The sequence below is a fragment of the Sapajus apella genome, unplaced genomic scaffold (assembly GCF_009761245.1).
Source record: "Sapajus apella isolate SASKATOON/1434 unplaced genomic scaffold, GSC_monkey_1.0 scaffold12, whole genome shotgun sequence".
NCBI classification, from domain to species: domain Eukaryota; kingdom Metazoa; phylum Chordata; class Mammalia; order Primates; family Cebidae; genus Sapajus; species Sapajus apella.
The window spans coordinates 21488474-21509532 of record NW_022436952.1 but is presented as its reverse complement, the minus strand read 5'-3'; the positions used below and the strand labels follow the sequence as shown (position 1 = coordinate 21509532).

Sequence of the window (21059 nt, the reverse complement as noted above, 5' to 3'; positions counted from 1 at the left end):
TTCTCTAAACAGGGATTCAGAACTCCTTGATATCAATGGGGGCTGTGATTCAGGCTCACAGTGTGGAGAGCACACAGTTTAGCATTTACAGTGGGTCAACTCTTGTGCAAAGGGCTTTCCTCACCTTAGTTTGTTTAATCCTCCCCAGCCTGTGAGACTATTTCAGTATTGCTTTGGACTGCAAGTCACAGAAAATCTGACATTAGTGGCATAAATAGAGATTCTGTCTTCCACACGACAGGAATTCTGAAGGCAAGCAGTTGCTAATACCAGGTTAATAACAGTGATATCAATGCTAAAATATTTGCTGTTCTCTTGGCTGTTCCTTGAAAGTGGCAGAATGGGCTGCTGCACCAGCCATCACGTCTGCATTAAAAAAAAAAAAAAAAAAAAAAGTGGTGGAGGAGTTAGTGCCCATGTAATGACATGATAGCTCTCCAGGAACTTCATAAACTTATGCCCATGTCTTAATGTTCAAAACTGTTCCACATGACCTCCCCAGCTGAAGACTGCCTAAAGAGAAGAAGGCTGGAAATGGTGTGTAACACGGATCTGATGATAGTCCCCATTTTTACAAGTTAAACAAATGAAGCTTAGGGGTGTTAAAGACTTACCTCAAAGTCACTCTATCAGTGAACAGCAAAGCTGTCTTATTTCATGAAGCTATGAAGACCTTCTACTTTGATAAGACTTTCCAACTTTCCTTCCATTCATCTGATATCTAGAGCATATGGATATCTTTTTTGGTGATAGTCAATATAATAGGCCCTATGGTCAGTCATTGAAAAACTCAGCCTTTAATTGACTACTGTGTAATACATGTATAAACCACAGGTTCATAACATTGACATCTCAAGCTGAGAGGGACAGAGATCTGTGTTTATTCTCCATTCCAGCAGTTTCTCTGAACTCCGCAAACTCAACTGTACTGCTTTAATTCCCTGCATTAAATTACAATATAATGGTCCACACTTGGGTTTTGTTGTGGGTTACTATAATAAAATATAATTTTAAGTTATTTTTATGCCTTCTGTAAAATTTCAGTTCAAGGCCATTCTGTAGCCTGATACTTGTTTTATAAGTATCTGTGATATATGCCTCCTGGAATTTGGTGCCTGCAAAATTTTTTAGAGGAAAGAAGAGATGGCTCTGTACCAGCAATCTGAGATGAGATGACATGGTTATTGTAATTAAACACATATTTAGTTCTGAGCTTTCAGGCAAGCAGTTCATAAAGGAAAATGTGAGATAAATTTTTATATGTTTACAGTAACTATGTCATCCTACATTACTGGTACAATTGTTTCTTCTCTTTCTGTATTGTTTAGCAATCCCTATTTAGTCCTTATGGTCTGTTTTATGTCTCTTTAAAGACTTTAAGTCTCTTCTTACTCTTTTTGAAAATATAAATAATTTTTAAAACAAAAAATTTATAAAGATCCACAGACATGATAGTTTAGAAACAGGATCGTTTAGAAAAGTAGGAACAAAGACCTTGGTTACGGCATGAGTGGGCTTATAGTTTTAGTGTACACAGAGAAGGCCAAAGATCAAGCTCATCACAATTCTGAATTATCTTGCCATCCAGCTGTGATTTGCATTATTAGCTCAACAAATATTTGAGTGCTTAATTACACTAATCATATAGGAGCTCAGGTGTCTGAAACTTTGTATAAAGTGAATCTCTGTAACCTGTTTATTGTAAACCTCAAGGTAGGACAGGACCTTCAAAGGTCTAATCAAATGTTCAATCTCAAAGGAGCACTGTGCTTACAATTATTACAGATGGACAGCTCTCTTCCACCTAATACCTTTCAGTTAATGATACAAATCAAAGTTAAATCATCGAAGATTTATCTAGTGAGCAAAACATTCTACTTGGAATTGTGGAAAGTTCAAATATAGTGTAGCGATGAAAGCACATATTTCAAGCAATAGAAAAATAATTCCATGAATTTTGGTACATCCAAATTATGGAACACAAGGCAGCAACTAAAATCACATTTTAGGAGGATGTTTATTACCATATAAAGAGGTTTACAATATATTAAATTTAGAAATACAAGCAGTATATTTAGTATAATTTTGATTGTGTAGAAAAAAAAACTAAGCAAAAAAAAAAAACCCAGAATAAAATATACCAAAATATTGAAAGAGAGTACTTACAATTAGTTGATAGAATTATGAGTGATTTTCACTTTTATTATTATAATTTTCTATGCTTTTTAATCTTTCTAAAATGAATATGTATTACTTTTATAATCATGCAAAGTATGTTATTTCTGAAAGAATAAATGCAAAGCCCTTACAAGATCACTGAAAAGTCTTAACACATGAAAATTAAATAATATGAAAGGAAAAGAGTTCAAACAGATACACAAATCATATCAATGCATATGTGATCTCTGTCAAAAATATGGTGCCGGCAATTGAGTTGACTAAACTGACTATTTTCAAGGGCAGAAGCCATGTCATTATAATGTTTAAGAAGTAAATATTGCAGTAGTAGTTATGTGAGGTTCCATAGTCAGGCTGACCTGGGTTAAAATCCTGGCTTTGATACTTAGTAGTTGTTTGAACTTGGATAAAATCACTAAATTTCTCTAAGCCTCAGTTTTATCGTGTGTTCAAAGACTTTTAAGAGGTAATGATAAGACACGATAGGGCTCTGTGAGGGTCGGTGCTATAATGCATGTCAAGCACTCACTCACTAGTAATGCTTCATGATAAATGAATGAATCCTCTAAGGTTCAGGGACTGGAGGAATCACTGGAACTAGAATTGTCAGGGAGGGTGGGAATGGAGGCTTACAAGGGCTCTCTTGCTGGGTACATGGAGAAGCTTTGGAATTAGTCTTTCTAAGGAGAGAATATCTAAAAACCTGGATTCTCATTCCAGCGAGGTATTTAATCTGCCTTAGCTTCTATGTCCTTAATTGCAAGTGGAGAATGTATTTTATTATTTTACAAACCTAATGATATAGGTAAATTACTTTTTTTTTTTACCTATCTATGCTTTCTTTACTTTCATTGGGTTTGTAATAATAATAAAATACATTCATTGCTTCCTTAATTTAATAAATGATTTTTGAACACTGTATTATATGCTAGATAATGCCCTAGGTCCAGGGGTTATGACAATGAGAAAAATGGTAAAACCCCTGTCCTGATGGGGTTTAGCTTCTAGTGTTGAAGGGGATGGATGGGGTAATACATGAGATAAGTAAGTAAAGATATAGGATAGTAGGTGGTAACAAGCTCTGGAAGGAGATGTAGAGCTGGGGCAGAAGATAGCAGGTGGGGCCTTGAACTTTAGGGAGCATACCAGGGAAGATCCTACCGGAAAAAAGAGCACTGGGGTAAATAAACACCTGTTGGCATTTGGAAGAAGAGGATTGGAAGCAGGGGAAACAGACAGAGCAAAGGCCTTGAGGCAGCGAGTGACTAATGAATCAGAAACAGTGTGGCTGGAGCAGAGTGTGGGGAGGAGAACAGGAAAGCAAAACAAAGATGCAAGTTTAGTGGAAGTCAACAAACTGGCTTTCTCCCCAAATGAGATGGGATGTCACTTGGGGGGTTTGAAACAGGACGGGCATAATCCAGTTCATGTTTCACAAAGGTATTCCTGTCTGTTGTTTTGAGAATACAGTGTAGAGAGTCTAGGACAAATGCCAGAAGATCTTTTGGGAAGATGCGTAGTTACCAGGTGAGAGCAGATGGACAAGGGGGGTAGCAGTGGAGATGGTGAAGAGATAACAAATGGGAAGCCACTTTGAAAACTGTACTTCAAGTATAAGATGGCAGTGCAGTGGTGTCCAGAGAACAGCATGAGTAAAACCATTCACCCTGGCACAGCAGCTGACATGGGTCTGTATGGCCAAAGACTGAACCCCAAGCTGTTCCATATTAGTCTCATGGAGAAATTCAGTAAGAATGTACAAATGGCCAGGTGCGGTGGCTCACGCCTGTAATCCCAGCACTTTGGGAGGCCAAGGTGGGTGGATCACAAGGTTGGAAGTTCAAGAACAGCCTAACCAACATGGTGAAACCCCGTCTCTACTAAAAATATGAAAATTAGCAGACCTTGGTGATGTGTGCCTGTAATCCCAACTACTCGGGAGACTGAGGCAGAAGAATTGCTTGAACCAGGGAGGCAGCGGTTGTGGTGAGCCGAGATAGAGCCCTGCACTCCAGAGTGGGTGCTGGGTGACAGAGACAGAGCAAGAGTCTGTCTCAAAAACAAATAACCTTGGGCCTGGGCTCCAGGTGTGGACTTGAGGTTTCTAGACTTGTTGATAACACTCAGAACCCAGAAGTGTGGTGAGAGGGTCACATTTCTTTACAGGTCTTATTCGTGCAGCTCCTTCAACATCAACACTTTTCCTGAAACTCAAACCCTCTCCTGCTCCTCCATTTCTGCCTAGAAGCAACGTAGCTCACTAGAATTCCATCCTAGGTGTGACATGGAGCAGAGCGTGGCCAAGAAGAGATCAAAAATGTGCCTGTCTTTCCTGGCGGACCCTTCCTTTCTCTGGAGAACTTAACACCATCCGCCTGAAATAATCCCATGCGCTCCATGGCCACTTCTTGCAAACTGACATGGTTTTCTCCTCAATGATCCTTTAAAAGCATAAAGAGCTTAATCAACCCAAATTACAGGGTCTGCTTAATTCCAGGGGTTGATTTGAATTTCATTGCCTTGGGAGGAGGAGAAACAAATCTTTCTAAGGAGAGAATTTCCTATTAGAACTGTTCTCAAAAGCATGTCCTTGTCAACCCATTAATTATATTTCATTTTGACAGATCTCACATATAGTTGTTATATCTTTGGGGGGGAAGAAGGTGTTGTGTGATTAATTAGTTGATAGTGTATGTTAATTGGATGCTAATTAAATTTAAATTTCATTCATATTTGAAACACTTAATTTAACTCAGGACCAGAAAATTAGAATATTCAAGCTTCTTGAAGGAACTTGTCTATCTGTCACCTTCCTATGTCTATTGACACTTTCTCCTTGTTTACAAACTTGTTTTTCAAGAGAAGAAATCAGATGGTTCTTAGAGCTTCCAGCTGTAACAGGAAGTGTTGGTTCTTGCAATTCATAAATATTTCATTGCTTTACTAGAAAAAAACACATGTATCTCTACCCTATTACTTAAGTTTGTTCTAAACAAGTCCTGTCATGCTGGAAAACTGCTGTTAGATTCCTTCCATTGGCTTAATAACTGAAGAAACCACTCCAGAAAAGAGAATCTGTTCTCAGTCTCTAGAAAGGCACCAAGGTGCTCAGACAGAGAGCCAGGAAACCAAAGAGCAGGGGAGGACACCATTTATGACGCTGGAAACACCTGGGAAATTCTCTGAGGCTGTTTTTTCTACAATCTGCTATGGACAACCCCATGAGATGAACTCTCTGTGAACACTGTTGGCCAAACACCTATTGCTGCCTCTCTTACAGCCTGGGAGAGGAAAGAGCATCTACCCAGCCCTGGAAGGAGAGCAGCAGACTTTATACATTTTTGCCGCCTTTGGTAGAGAGGACAGTTCTAACCAGGATTCTGCTATTTGTAAGCTTCCTTGGAGCGAAGTACCTGACCTTGGAACTGTAAAGATATTTTCCATTTTTAGTTTATAAACAAAGAAAACTGGAGACCACAAGTATGTCAGAAGCAGCATGGTCTTTGAGGTTTAACCGCTATGGTTTATATCCTGACTTCGTAAAGTTTCTGAGTTCTTTTGAGCCTCAGTTTTCTCATCTGTAAAACTGGATAATAGTAATCTCACAGTTTCGTTACAAGGATTAAATGAGATCATTTAAATTTTGTAAAAACTTAGCACCGTGCCATACACAGTAGGTGTTCAGTCCCCATTACTGCCTAGAAATTTCAGTTTCACTTTATGGTCCTGTAGAATGCCTGTTTAGGAGCAGTGGTGGTTGCTACTATTGCTGTCTTTTTCGTTCCTGTATTTGCACACATACAGGCAACACCATGGCTTGTCTTTGACATCTTTGCTGCCTTAGTATTGGCATCTGAAGTGTGACCTTCCTTTTCTCACTGACTGGCTCTCTCTCCCCAGCTGTCCTGGAGAAGCCTCTAGAAAAGAAGGCTGGCAGAAACTACGGCCCTCCAGGCAACAAGAAGCTCATCTATTTCATTGATGACATGAACATGCCTGAGGTGGATGCCTACGGGACGGTGCAGCCCCACACCATCATCCGGCAGCATCTGGACTATGGCCACTGGTAAGAGCACCTATGGGGAGGGACTGGCACAAGTGGGCAGAACCTAAGGCAGGGCTGAAGGCCAGTCTCCATTGGGCCTGAATGGCAAACCTCAGCATAGCTCAGGTACCAGATGGGAAACCACATTTCTGTACAATTCTCTGTTTCCCAGACTGGTTCCATCAAATAGGGGCATTCATATTCACATGAAAAGTTTAGCGAGAGAGAACACTGAGCTCTCATCTAAGGAAAAATGCCTACTTTTTGCTTCAAGACTCATCTCCGAAGATGCCTTCTTCAAGTACCCGAAGTGGAATTAACCAGTCCCCCTACACAATGGCCCCACAGCACTGGGCTTGCACTCCAGTGTTAACACCTCACACCTGGTACCATGCACAGGTGTCTGCAGACCTTCCAGCCTCAGTCTCCTAAGAGCAACTCAGAGGGCTGGATAGAATCTCTCTCAACAGCATAATTTTTATTGGCAAAAGGTCTAAACATACTAGAGAAAAAAAAAACAAGTCACTGATTTGAGAGAACTTTGACTCACCTTTCTACATCACACTGAATCTGCTGCTGGAAAAGAGTGAGGAGAGAATTCAGAGAGAAGAATGATAGTTATGACGGCAACTTGAGTTGCCTTTCCTTCCTTCCCAAAATCTTTATTGGACGCCTGGCATATGCATCTGTCCACAGTCTCCACACTGACGTTTGAGCAGCTTAATTTCATGGGCAGTAATTACAGTCAAGCTAACTAGTTTTACTTTACAGTCATGGTCACAAACCTTAAATGGGAAGTAGAAACCTCCTGGAAATTCTACCACATGGCCTTAGTATGTCCACTCTCAGAAATGTCTACTTCATTCCATCTTCCCTCTCTTTCATCTTCCCACCACACCTCAGCTGATGGCCTTGCCTTCTGAAAGGACACAGACACAGCCTCCGTTTTTTTGCTTCCACATCTATACATCTTACCGTGTCCCCAAGCATCACTCCTCCATCCCCCCGTTACATCTTACCTAAGACCAAACCATCCGCCAGCCTCTTCATTCCACTGTCTCCTACTCCTGAAGTGCTCACTTCATGGATCGGTCCCCATCTCCTCATTAGCTGCTTCACATCATTTAAACTTGTATAAACAGGCCAGGTGTGGTGGCTCATACCTATAATTCCAGCATTTTGGGAGGCTGAGGTAGCCAATCACTTGAGATCAGGAGTTCAAGACCAGCCTGGCCAACATGGTGAAATTCCATCTAAAAATACAAAAATTAGCCAAGTGTGGTGGTGCATGTCTATAGTCCCGGCTACTTGGGAGGCTGAGGCAGGAGAATGGCTTGAACTCAGAAGGTAGAGGTTGCAGTGAGCAGAGATTGTGCCATTCCGCTCCAGCCTGGGTGACAGAGCAAGACTCCGTCTCAAAACAATAAACAAATAAATAAAAATAAACTTGCATAAATTTCTTCTATTAGAGGGTTAAAAAATTACTTTCTAATTACTGTTCTGTCCCTACTCCCTTATCTCCCACTCACTCCTCAACTCACTATTATTTGATTTCTGTTCCCTCCACTTTACTGAACTGTTCTTGCTAATCATTATTGCAAAATCCAAGACATTCTTTGCAAGCTTGTCCAGCCACCTCATTTTGTTGTCGTTGTTCTATTTTATTTTGTTTTAGGTTTCTAGCAGCCTGAAGCCATGGTTTTCAGTTTCTGTCTGTAGTGATAAGCAGAAAAGAGGGATGAGAAAGGGGCATTACTGGTCCAACCAGAAACAGAAACTAAGAATCCATGACTGCGTTCTCTCCCTTAGACTCTGCTGCTAGTGTCACTACCTTTCTTATTCTCTCTGCAGCCCTTGATGTGGTTGACCACTCTCTTCTTTTAGAAATACTGGCTTCCTTTGCCTTTTCGTATAGCACATACCCCTGATTTTTCTTCTACCTTTCTGTCTGTCTTGTGGGCTCTTCCTCCTATGCTATTTCCTTAAATACTGAGGTCCCTTGAGAATTTGTCCTAGGCTCTTATCTCTTCTCAGTCTCTGCCCAGTAGATTTAGATATTTTTTTTATCACCCAAACACATACCAGTAGGGCACATCCTACCTCAGCTCTGCCAAAGCACTCACCTGCATCACTTCTCAGACACCTTTCACCTATAGTTTCTGACTGTTCCAGGTATGATCGGAGCAAGCTGTCCCTAAAGGAGATCACAAATGTACAGTATGTGTCCTGTATGAACCCCACGGCAGGCAGCTTCACCATCAACCCACGGCTTCAGGTACAGGAGGAGCCATGGGACCCGGGTCCTAATCCTACCTTACTAGGGCTGATGCCCCTTGATTATAAGTAATAATTGGCATTTTTGCCAATGTAGCCTCTCAAAATGGTAAATCAGATAGAATGCCAGATTGCATCTCTAGGGGAAAAGAGAAACTCCTAGACCCAGAGTCTCAAGAGCTAGAAGGAGTCATAGTGTTCATCTGATTTGATCCCTCATTCTTCAGATGAGGGAACTTTAGAGAGATAAATGACTTTTCCAAGGCCATATAGTTTCACAGTTTCAAATTCAGATTTGGACTCAGAGAATCTTCAGTCCCAAGTTTAGTTCTCTTCCTACCGCCCCAAGCTACCATCTTTGACTGAAGATGCTTTGCCTGTTATTCTCGTAGTCATTTTAGGTTCAACCTAAATTTGGGCATAGCATGAGAGATAGGACCAAAGTATAGATTCAAAGGCCATAAAAGAATTCTTTGGCTGGGCGTGGTGGCTCACGCCTGTAATCCCAGCACTTTGGGAGGCCGAGGCAGGCGGATCACGAGGTCAAGAGATTGAGACCATCCTGGCCAACATGGTGAAACCCTGTCTCTACTAAAAATACAAAAATTAACTGGGTGTGGTGGCGCACACCTGTAATCCCAGTTACTTGGGAGGCTGAGGCAGGAGAATCACTTGAACCGGGGAGGTAGAGGTTGTGGTGAGCTGAGATCACGCCATTGCACTCCAGCCTGGGCAACAAGAACAACACTCCATCTCAAAGAAAAAGAATTTTTCGTTGTTATCTCCAAATTCAGAAGAGATATTTTCTACTCCATGGTGAAGGATGTTGATCTCATGCCTTTGTTTCCTGTGCAGCGTCACTTCAGCGTGTTTGTCCTCTCCTTCCCGGGGGCAGATGCCCTGTCCTCTATCTACAGCATCATCCTCACTCAGCATCTAAAGCTCAGAAACTTCCCGGCGTCCCTGCAGAAATCCATCCCCTCACTGATCAATCTGGCTCTCACCTTCCACCAGAAAATTGCCACCACATTCCTACCCACAGCAATCAAATTCCACTACATCTTCAACCTCAGAGATTTTGCCAACATTTTCCAGGTGAGTTCGTCGGCTCCAAGACACCCTAGTGGCTTTGTGATTATCCAGAAACTTCGATTCTTAATAAAAATAAGTAGTTAATGCCCAGCTCTTAGGCACAGGCAAAGCCACTGTTCATATGCAGTCATGAACGTAAGCAGGTACACACAGTGTCATGAGCTCCATCAGGAAGGCCCTCAACAAAATAGTTTCTTTTGCCAATTAAATTATTTCTCAGTAAGCAGCATGCATCTCTGAATTGGCTCCTGGGGGCTGCAGAAGACTCAACATCATAATGAGTCCAGTATGCCTGAGAAGAAAAATGACCCAAAAGAAAGAAAGAGATAACTATTTTGGATCTCCCATTGGTACACCTACTGATCTTGGGATTAAAAAGAATGTTTCCCAAACCATGCAAGATAGCTCTGCTTCCTCAAAAGCCACATCATCATACTCCTAAGATGCCATCTGCCAACCCCTGAGAGGGCCTCAGTCCTAAAATTTGCAGGTTCATTTCTAGGCCAAAGCTGTTTCAGATCCTTCCAACTACTTATCCAAATGGTGATGGCATATCTCTGCCCACTGCTTCTAATTGCTTGGCCCATCACTATCAAAGTCTCCAGAGGGCCATCTAGCAAACTCAGCCCCTTTCTTCATTCTGATCAGATATAGCAACCTCATGTAGCCAAGTCCATAACTCTCCCATTCTGGACAAGAATCTGCAGAAGCTCATTTACCTTCCCCCAAGATAGCATTGGGTTATTATTGAGGGAAGCATGCCTTTTACACCAAGCAGAGGCCATACCCATAGAGAAGTGTCAAAGTGAAGAGATCAGGGAGTAACATCACCTTCCAATGAGAGCCATGTACTTGGAATTAATTTCCCAGAGCAATTGTGCAGGTAGAACTTTGACCCAAACCAGCAAAGATCCAGACCCTAACGACATAGGGCCAGCTTGTTCCAGCCAGAACTCCTGATTGTAAGGAGCAAAAACCTACTAAGCCCTGGTTCAGAGACTCAAGAGCTATGTACCAGGAACACTTCACCTGCCGGTGGAATCACGGAGCCCCTCAGAAGGATAAGTCTCTGAGGACAGATCTAGGCTAGTTCAGGATACCACTTCTGGATCAGATGTAGCTCCCAAACATTAACTCATTTTAAAAAGTAAAAACAGAGACCCACATAGATCATATATATTTTCCCAGGAGCACAAGGAAGCCAGTAAAGAAACTGAAATCTAGATCTTTGGGTTCCTGGCCTGGATGACTTTCTACCAGACCATTCTGTACTCATCTGAATTTCCAATGAGAAAAGTAAGCATGTGATGGTGAAGACAGCAAGAGGGACTTGACTCTGAGTCTACAAAGCCTGCCTCTCTGCAGCCCTCAGGACTGGACAGCAGCAAAGTTTGTGCTTACCCACAACTAGCTCCCATTTTTTGAGCATTCATTGAGAAAGACTTTTTGACCACATAATCTCTCTCTTAAATATTACTGCTCAGTTAAAAGTCTTAAAAGACAAAAGACTGAGGTCCCCACAGGAGAGGGAATTGTGCCTCCAGACTGTCTGCAAACTGGAGCTGCCACATAACTCTTTCCTCGGTCTCCAGCCTGCAGACCTATCCTGCAGGTTTCAGACTTGCCAGCCTCCATAAATATATGAGCCAATTCCTTAAAATACATATATATTTATGTGTGTGTGTGTGTATATATATATATATATAATAGTAATAAATGTATGCATATATTATGTAGACATATATACTTTGTATGTATATGTATTTTATTCCTTAAAATACACACACACACATATATACATACATATGTAAAAAAAAAATTACTGCAGCACTATGAAGTGGGAGTGTTACTAGGTGGATTTTTCAAATAAAAAATGGAGTTTAAGTTGTTTGATCAAATCTACACTGCTCATAAGTGACAGAACTGAAGGGAGAAGTATCAGTTATGCTCCATTTACCAGAAGTAACCCAACCTTAGCTTCTGCCTGGAACAGGGGTCTTGTCAGCTGTACAGCCTGAAATTTAATACTCACCACAACCCTTTGGGATGGACATTGTTATCCCAATTTAACATAGGCTCAGAAAAGTCACTAGCTAGTCAATGACAGCACGAATGGTCAGGGAGGTTTAAAAAAAAAAAAAGTCTCATGGAATAGCAAGGAGTTTAGCCCAGTAGGAACAATGAGAGATGTGGAAGGGAGAGATAGAGGTTGGAAAGGTAACTTGAGGCCAGAGTGGGCCCTGTCATAACAGCTAACATTTACTGAACACAGTACTAAGCCGTTTACATCTATGAATGCTCTTAATCCTTACAACAACCCTAGAAGGTAAAATACTGGTTATTTCCAATTTAGAGATGACAAAACTGAGCCACAGACAAATCAGTCCTCTGAACGTGACTGCATGATCACATAATGGTAAGCAGCAGCACTGATAGAACAACTAGAATGTTCAGCCCTGCTGTGGAGGTAATTCAGGGTGACAAAGGGCTTCCAGAGGAAAGAGTGCACCTTGTTGTAGTGGTCACTGGTGCAATATCAAGGAGGAGCCAGAGAGCAGAGAGATGGGAGTAGAGATTGTTCACCTGGTCCGTTTCTCTGCCTGATTCAGTTGGCCTGATTCAGTTGGCCTGATTCAGTTAGCCTGATTGGAAACCCCCTGAGGTCTGCATCCCAGCCAGGCCTCTTTGCAGCCTGCCAGCTTCAGCCACCTGCTCCAAGTGTGGAGAATGCAACACCCCTGGAGTGCTGCCTCCCTTCTGCTACATGGTCCCCTCACTCTCCTACTCCAACGAGAGTTTCAGGTTCACAGCTTGACCACAGTCTCCTCCTACCTGCTGTGAAAAGAAAAGCCTTAGCCAAATTAAGTTTAACCAGAGTTTAACTGAGCAAAGAACAATTCACGAATCTGAATCGGGCAGCCAACGAGGACAGAGTAGACTCAGAGAGACTCCAGCCCGGCCACATGGTGGAAGATTTCTAGACAGAAAAGGGAAAGTGATATACAGAAAACAGAAATGATGCATAGAAACAACGGGATTGGGTACAGCTCGGTGTTTGCCTTATTTGAACACAGTTTTAACAGTTGACCACCTGTGATTGGGTCAAACTTGATGATTGGCACAAGAGTAGGTTACAGTCCATTAACACCTCCATTTAGATTATAGTTCACAATGTGCAGAGCAGCTTTTAGGCCAAACCTAAAATACATCAGGAAGCAGCTTTAAGCTAAACTTGATTTAACACTCCTTTCCTCCCTGAGTGTCTAACCAAAGGCCCGATTGAAGGATATAAGGGTGGTTTAATGTCTACTAGGAGACAGGCACTGCTCAGAGAACACTATTGTTTTCCTTCATCCAACTTTGATCCCATGCTCAGTAATTCAGACCTTCTCTATACTCCCCTCACTCTGTTCAGATCAAAGCAGAATTTGATAGTGTTCTGATATGGTTTGGCTGTGTTGCCACCCAAGTCTCATCTTGAATTGTACTCCCATAATTCCCACACGTTGTGGGAGGGACCGGTGGGAGATAATTGGAATCATGGGAGTGGTTTTTCCCATATTGTTCTTGTAGTAGTGAATACGTCTCACGAGATCTGATGGTTTTATCAGGGGTTTCCACTTTTGCATCTTCCTCATTTTCTCTTGCCACCGCCATGTAAGAAGTGTCTTTTGCCTCCCGCCATGATTCTGAAGCCTCCTCAGCCATGTGGAACTGTAAGTCCAATTAAACCTCTTTTCTTCCCAGTCTCAGGTATGTCTTTGTCTGTAGCATGAAAATGGACCAATACATGCTCTGGGATAGCAGAAATCACTAACCATTCCCATCTCAGTGCAACACATAACAATCTAAGATGGTGCAGAGTCAGCATATTACATGCTCACATTCACTCAGCCTTAGTTGTCAACCAGCCTATTTGGCTGTAACAAGATTTATAAACTTCAACTGATGGCTTGTCTCACTGTAAAACACAAAATTCTAAAAATCAGGACTCCTGGTTTGTGCTTTTTTTTTTTTATCCTCTGCACCTCATATATGGCAGGTACCCAGAAGAGCTGATAAGGAGATAGAGGCTGAGATAAACAACTGGGTGGAGCCAAGGAAAGCTAATGGAATTTCTTTTCACTTTTAATAAAGTTTTATTGAAGTGTAACATACAAGTAGAAAAACACAAAAGCCACAAGCGTACAGCTTAGTTAATTATTACAAATTACCTTTGTAATCACAACTCAGATCAAGAAAGAAAGCATTCTCAGTATCTGTGATGTTCTCCTTTGCACCTTCCATTCATGCTTTCCTGCTTTCTTCCTCTTGCCAGCCCTAAATAATGTCTGAACTTCAAACATCATAAATTATTTTGACCTATTTTTGAACTTCATATATATGGAATATACAGGCATTATTATTTTGTATCTTTGTTCAGTATTATATGTGTACCTCTATTTTCAGTCGTTACTTTATGGCTTAAAAAGTAACAATTATGTTTCTTTCTTTTTAATCCTTAAATTTTTTAACTGCTTTTTCTTGTCTTATGGTGCTGGCTACAATTCAAGTACAATGTTGAAGAGAAGCCATGAGAGTAGCATTTTGTCACGTTCCTAACTTTAGAGGGAAACACTTTTAATAGTTTGTCATTAAATATGATGTTCTTTACTAGTTTTTTGGGGTACCTTTTACCTGATCAAGGAAATATTTTTCTATCTATAGTTTACTAAGAGTTTTAATTATGAATATGTGTTAAAACTTAACAAATGATTTTTCTGCATCTGTTAAAATAATTATATAAATTTTTCTCTTTTATTCTGGTAATGTGATAAATTATATTGATTATTTCCAAACATTAAATCAACCATTCCTAGAATCAACTCATCTTGGTTGTCACATCTGGTCTTTTTTATATTTTCCTAGATTTCATTTGATAATTTTTAATATAATTTTTGCATCTATAGTCATAAGATTGTCTTATAATCTTTCTCTAGTATTCTAAGATTATGAAGTCCCCGCGAAATATTTTCCCTCTTTTTTTTTTTTTTTTTTTCCGAGCTACCTGAGATTTTATTTTGCACCAAAAAAAAAAAAAAAAAAAAAGCCAATTGAATTGTTTTGCAGCTGGAGGCATGGGCAAGGGGGGTCCCCAGGCAGTAAACTCCAAGAGGGTGGGCTGAGGGCTAGGGCTGAGTGTCGGCTCTACTTTCCCTCTTTTTATGTTCTCTAGAAGATTTACTAAAACGCTGTATTGTGCCTTCCTTAAATGTTGGAAGAATTTACTGATGAAACCACCTGGAGGTTTTTTTTTGTAGAGGTTTTAAATTATAAATTCAGATTCTTTAATACATATAAGACTGTTCAGATTTTCTATTTATTCCTATGTCAGTCATGTTAAGACATCAATGTTATTAATAGTTGCTAATTTATTGACATAAAATTGTTTGTAATATTCTCGATTATCTTTTAAATATCTGTCATATCTGACATTATATCCTCTTCCTTATGTTAGATATTATGTGTGTCTTTTCTCTTTTTTTTTCTCTTCTGTCATCCTTGCTAGGGAGTTAGCAATTGTGCTAATCAAAAAACCTTAAAGGTATACCTGTATTATGCATTTGACTTTCCTACTGTCTTAATTTGATATCTGTTTTGTATATTATTAATATTTGCTCTTGAAACCAACCCAAATGACCATCAATGTTAGACAAGATAAAGAAAATGTGGTACATATACACCGTGGAATACTATGCAGCCATAAAAAAGGAGAGTTTATGTCCTTTACAGGGACATGGATGCAACTAGAAACCATCATTCTGAGCAAACTGACACAAAAACAGAAAACCCTACACCACATGTTGTCACTCATTAAGTGGGTGTTGAACAATGACAACACATAGACACAGGGAGGGGAATATCACACACCAGGGTCTGTTGAGAGTGGGGGAATAGGGGAGGGATAGCAGAGAGTGGGAGTTATGGGAGGGATAGCATTAGGAGAAATACCTAATGTAGATGACAGGGTGATAGATGCAGCAAACCACCACCATGGCACATGTATACCCATGTGACAAACCTGCACAATCTGCACATGTACCCCAGAACTTAAAGTATAATAATTTTTTAAAAAATTAAAATTAAAAAAGTATATTTTCTCTTTGCCTTATAATCTTTATTTCTACTTACCTTGGGTTTGGGGTTAGTTTGTTCTGTTTCTAACTTTGTAACCTGGCTACTTATATCATTAATTGTCATCCTTTGTCTTACCTAAAACATTCATTTTAAGACTATGTAAATTTAATCATATCATTAGCCACATCATGCAAGCTTTTATATGCTGTATTTTTATTATCATTCAGTTGATAATATTTAATTTCTGCTATGATTTCTTCTTTGACTCATGGAATATTTAGAAGTGTATTGCTTTATTTTCAAACATTTAGAGATTTTCTAGTTATCATTTCTGTTACTGATCCCCAGTTTAATTCCACTGTTGTCAGAAAACACTCTATATGGTTCTATTCCTTTGAAATTTGTTGAGACTGCTGTATGTCCCAAGATATAATCAATGTGCAGTTTTTTTTAAGAAAAAATCCATTCTTCAGATATTAGGTATAGTTTTATCAATAGTCCAGTTAAGGAAACCTTGTAAATCATGTTGTTTAAAATTCATATAATTTCTAGATTTTTTAAATCTGTTTGTTCTTTCAGTCCCTGAGAAAGATGTTAAGATATTTTACTGTGATTGTGTGTATGGCTTTTTCTCTTTTTATTTGTCATATTCACTTTTTATATTTTTAAGCTATGTTATTTATTAGGTACATAGAAATTTAGAATTAGTATATCTTCCTAGCAGACTGATCTTTTTTTAATCTATTAAGTATACTTTATCCCTAAAACTGATGTTTGCTTTAAAATCAATTTTGTATGACATTGGTATGACTATTCCATATTCTTTTAGTCAATATTTTTATGGCATATTTTCATTTTCTTGCACTCAGCTTTTCTATATTATTACATTTAAGGTATATATCCTATAATCAGCATACAGTTGGGTTCTTTAAAGTCCAACCTGACAACATTGCCTTTTAGTTACAATGTTTAGTTCAACTATGTTATTTTATTTAATTAGATATTTATGATTAAATCTACTTATGCTATTTTTGTTTGTTTGTTTTAATTTTACTTTAGGTTCTGGGGTACATGTGCAGGTCATGCAGGGTTGTTGCATAGATGCATACTATATCTGGCATTTCTCCACATGTTATCCCTCCCCACCCTTCCCACCCCTCACTGTCCCTCCCCTACCCCCCACCCCACTGCCTCCAGTGTGTGATGCTCCTCTCCCTAAGTCCATGTGTTCTCATTGTTCAACAGCAGCCTATGAGTGAGAACATGCAGTGTTTGGTTTTCTGTTCTTGTGTCAGTTTGCTAAGAATGATGGTTTCCACATTCGTCCAAGTCCCTACAAAGGACACAAACTTATCACTTCTTTATGGCTGTGTAGTATTCCATGGTGTATATATGCCACATTTTCTTTATCCAGTCTATCATTGATGGGCATTTGGGTTCATTCCAAGCCTTTGCTATTATAAACAGAGCTGCAATGAACATACATGTGCATGTATCTTTATAGTAGAACAATTTATAGTTCTTTGGGTATATACCCAATAATGGGATTGTTGGGTCAAATGGAATTTCTATTTCTAGGTCCTTGGGAAATAACCACACTGTCTTCCACAATGGTTGAACTAATTTACACTCCCACCAACAGTGTAAGAGTGTTCCTATTTCTCCACATCCTCTCCAGCATCTGTTGTCTCCAGATTTTTTAATGATCGCTATTGTAACTGGTGTGAGATGGTATCTCAATATGGTTTTGATTTGCATTTCTCTAATGACCAGTGATGATGAGCATTTTTTCATATGTTTGTTGGCCTCATAGATGTCTTCTTTTGAAAAGTGTCTGTTCATATCCTTTGCCCACTCTTGAATGGGGTCTGTTTTTTTCTTCTGTATCTGTTTTAGTTCTTCGTCGATTCTGGATATGAGTAGACTGCAAAATTTTTTTCCCATTCTGCTGGTAGCCGGTTTGCTCTAATGATGGTTTCTTTTGCTGTACAGAAGCTCTGAATTTTAATTAGATCCCATTTGTCTATCTTGGCTTTTGTTGCCACTGCTTTTTTGGTGTTTTAGTCATGAAGTCCTTGCCTATGCCTATGTCCTGAATGGTTTTGCCTAGGTTTTCTTCTAGTGTTTTTACGCTGTTAGGTTTTACGTTTAAATCTTTAATCCATCTGGAGTTAATTTTAGTGTAAGGTGACAGGAAGGGGTCCAGTTTCTGCTCTCTGCACATTGCTAGCCAGTTTTCCCAACACCATTTATTAAACATAGAGTCCTTTCCCCATTGCTTGTTTTTGTCAGGTTTGTCAAAGATCAGATGGTTGTAGATGTGCGGTATTGCTTCTGAGGCCTCTGTTCTGTTCCATAGGTCTATGTCTTTGTTTTGGTACAAGTACCATGCTGTTTTGACTACTGTAGCCTTGTAGTATAGTTTGAAGTCTGGCAGTGTAATGCCTCCAGCTTTGTTCTTTTTGCTTAGGTTCTTGTCTTGGCTATGCGGGCTTTCTTGTGATTCCATATGAAGTTTAAAGTGGTTTTTTCCAGTTCTGTGAAGAAGGTCATTGATAGCTTGATGGAAATAGCATTGAATGTATAAATTACTTTGGGCAGCATGGCTGTTTTCACAATATTGATTCTTCCTAACCATGAGCATGGAATGTTTTTCCATCTGTTTGTGTCCTCTCTTATTTCATTGAGCAGTGGTTTGTAATTCCCCTTGAAGAGGTCCTTTACATCCTTTGTTAGTTGTATTCCTATGTATTTTATTGTCTTTGGAGCGGTTGTGAATGGGAGTTCACTCTTGATTTGGCTCTCTGATTGTCTGTTATTGGTATATAGGAAGGCTTGTGATTTCTGCAGATTGATTTTGTATCCTGAGACTTTGCTGAAGTTGCTTATCAGTTTGAGAAGATTTTGGGCTAAGATGATGAGGTCTTCTAAATATACAATCATATCATCTACAAATTGAGACAATTTGACTTCCTCCTTTCCTAATCGAATACCCTTTATTTCATTTTCTTTCCTGATCACTCTGGCTAGAACTTCCGATACTATATTGACTAGGAGTGGTGAGAGAGAGCATCCTTGTCTAGTACCTGATTTCAAAGGGAATTACTCCAGCTTTTGCCCGTTCAGTATGTTATTGGCTGTAGGTTTGTCGTAAATAGCTTTTATCATTTTATGATACATTCTGTTGATACCTAGTTTATTGAGAGTTTTTAGCATGAAGTGCTGTTGAATTTTGTCGAAGGCCTTCTCTGCATCTATTGAGATAATCATGTGGTTTTGTCTTTGGTTCCGTTTATGTGATGGATTATGTTTATGAATTTGCGTATGTTAAACCAGCCTTGCATCCCAGGGATGAAGCCTACTTGATCGTGATGAATAAGCTTTTGATGTGCTGTTGCATTCGGCTTACCAGTATTTTATTGAAGATTTTTGCATCAATGATCATCACGGATATTGGCCTGAAGTTTTCTTTTTTAGTTGCGTCTCTGCCTGGTTTTGGTATCAGGATAATGTTGGTCTCATAAAATGAGTTAGGGAGGATTCCCTCTTTTTGTATTGTTTGGAATAGTTTCGGAAGGAATGGAACCAGCTCCTCTTTGTACGTCTGGTAGAATTCAGCTGTGAACTCGTCTGGGCCTGGACTTTATTTGGTTGGTAGGCTGTTGATTCCTGCCTCAACTTCAGCTCTTGTTATTGGTCTATTGAGGGTTTCAACTTCCTCCTGGTTTAGGCTTGTTAGAGTACAAGTGTCCAAGAATTTATCCATTTCTTCCTGGTTTACTGGTTTATGTGCATAGAGCTGTTTGTAGTAATCTCTGATGGTAGTTTGTATTTCTGTGGGATCAGTGGTGATATCCCCTTTATCTTTTTTTTATTGCATCTATTTGATTCCTCTCTCTTTTCTTTTTTATTAGTCTGGCTAGTGGTCTATTTTTTTAATCTTTTCAAAAAACCAGCTCCTGGATTTCTTGATTTTTTTGAAGGATTTTTGATGTCTCTTTCTCCTTCAGTTCTGCTCTGATCTTAGTTATTTCTTGTTTTCTGCTAGCTTTTGAGTTTTTTTGATCTTATTCCTTTAGCTCTTTCCATTCTGATGATAGGGTGTCAATTTTAGATCTTTCCTTTTTTCTCATGTGGGCATTTATTGCTATAAATTTCCCTCTTGAAACTGCTTTAAAGGTGTCCCAGAGATTCTGGTAAGTTGCCTCTTCATTCTGATTGGTTTCAAATAACATCTTTATTTCTGCCTTCATTTCATTGTTTATCCAGTCGACACTCAGAAGCAAGTTGTTCAGTTTCCAAGTGGTTGTGCGGATGTGAGTGTGTTTCTTAATCCTGAGTTCTAATCTGATGAACTGTGGTCTGATAGACTGTTTGTTATGATTTCCATTCTTTTGCATTTGCTAAGGAGTGATTTGCTGCCAATGTTGTGCTCAGTTTTAGAGTAAGTGTGATGTGGTGCTGAGAAAAATGTATATTCTGTGGATTTGGGGTTGAGCGTTCTATATATGTCTATTAGGTCCACTTGGTCCAGCTCTGCATTCAAGTCCTGGATGTCCTTGTTATTTCTGTCTCATTGATCCTTCTAATATTGACTGTGGAATTTTGAAGTCTCCCACTATTATTGTGGAGTCTAAATCTTGTTTTAGGTCATTAAGAACTTGCTTTAGGTATCTGGGTGTTTCTGTGTTGGGTGCATATATATTTAAGATAGTTAGCTCTTCTTGTTGGATTGATCCTTTTACCATTACATAATGTCCTTCTTTGTCTCTTTTGATCTTTGTTGGTTTGAAGTCTGTTTTATCAGAGACTAGGATTTCAACCCCTGCTTTTTTTTTTTGTTCTCCGTTTGCTTGGTAAATTTTCTTCCATCCCTTTATTTTGAGTCTGTGTGTGTCTTTGTATGTGAGATGGGTTTCCTGAATACAGCACACTGATGGGTTCTGACTTTTTATCCAGTTTGCCAGTCTTTGTCTTTTGATTGGTGTGTTTAGACCATTTACATTCAATGTTAGCATTGTTATGTGTGAATTCGATCCTGACATTTTGTTACTGGCTGGTTTTCTTGCCCATTAGTTGACTCATTGCATTTTTGGTCTTTGCTATTTTGTGTGCTTTTGCAGTGGCTGGTACTTGTTCCTTTCCATACTTAGTGTTTTTTTTCAGGAGCTCTTATACGGCAGGTCTCGTGATGATGAAATCTCTCAGTAATTGCCTGTCCATAAAGTATTTTATTTCTCCTTCAGTTATGAAGCTTAGTTTGGCTGGATATGAGATTCTGTGTTGAAAGTTCTTTTCTTTAAGGATGTTGAATATTGGCCCCACTCTCTTCTTGCTTGTAGGGTTTCTGCTG

The 21059-nt window shown here is 39.5% G+C and overlaps 1 protein-coding gene across 5 annotated transcripts in view; it reads left to right on the top strand.

Moving 5' to 3' along the window:
* DNAH9 (dynein axonemal heavy chain 9) overlaps window positions 1-21059 on the top strand; it is a 361130-nt gene that overhangs the window by 177914 nt on the left and 162157 nt on the right. For all 5 annotated transcript variants that reach the window (XM_032280243.1, XM_032280245.1, XM_032280244.1 and 2 more), the window contains 3 exons: window positions 6079-6244; window positions 8396-8498; window positions 9353-9592. In XM_032280243.1, the coding sequence (XP_032136134.1) occupies window positions 6079-6244; window positions 8396-8498; window positions 9353-9592 (509 nt within the window). The remainder of the gene's footprint in view (window positions 1-6078; window positions 6245-8395; window positions 8499-9352; window positions 9593-21059) is intronic.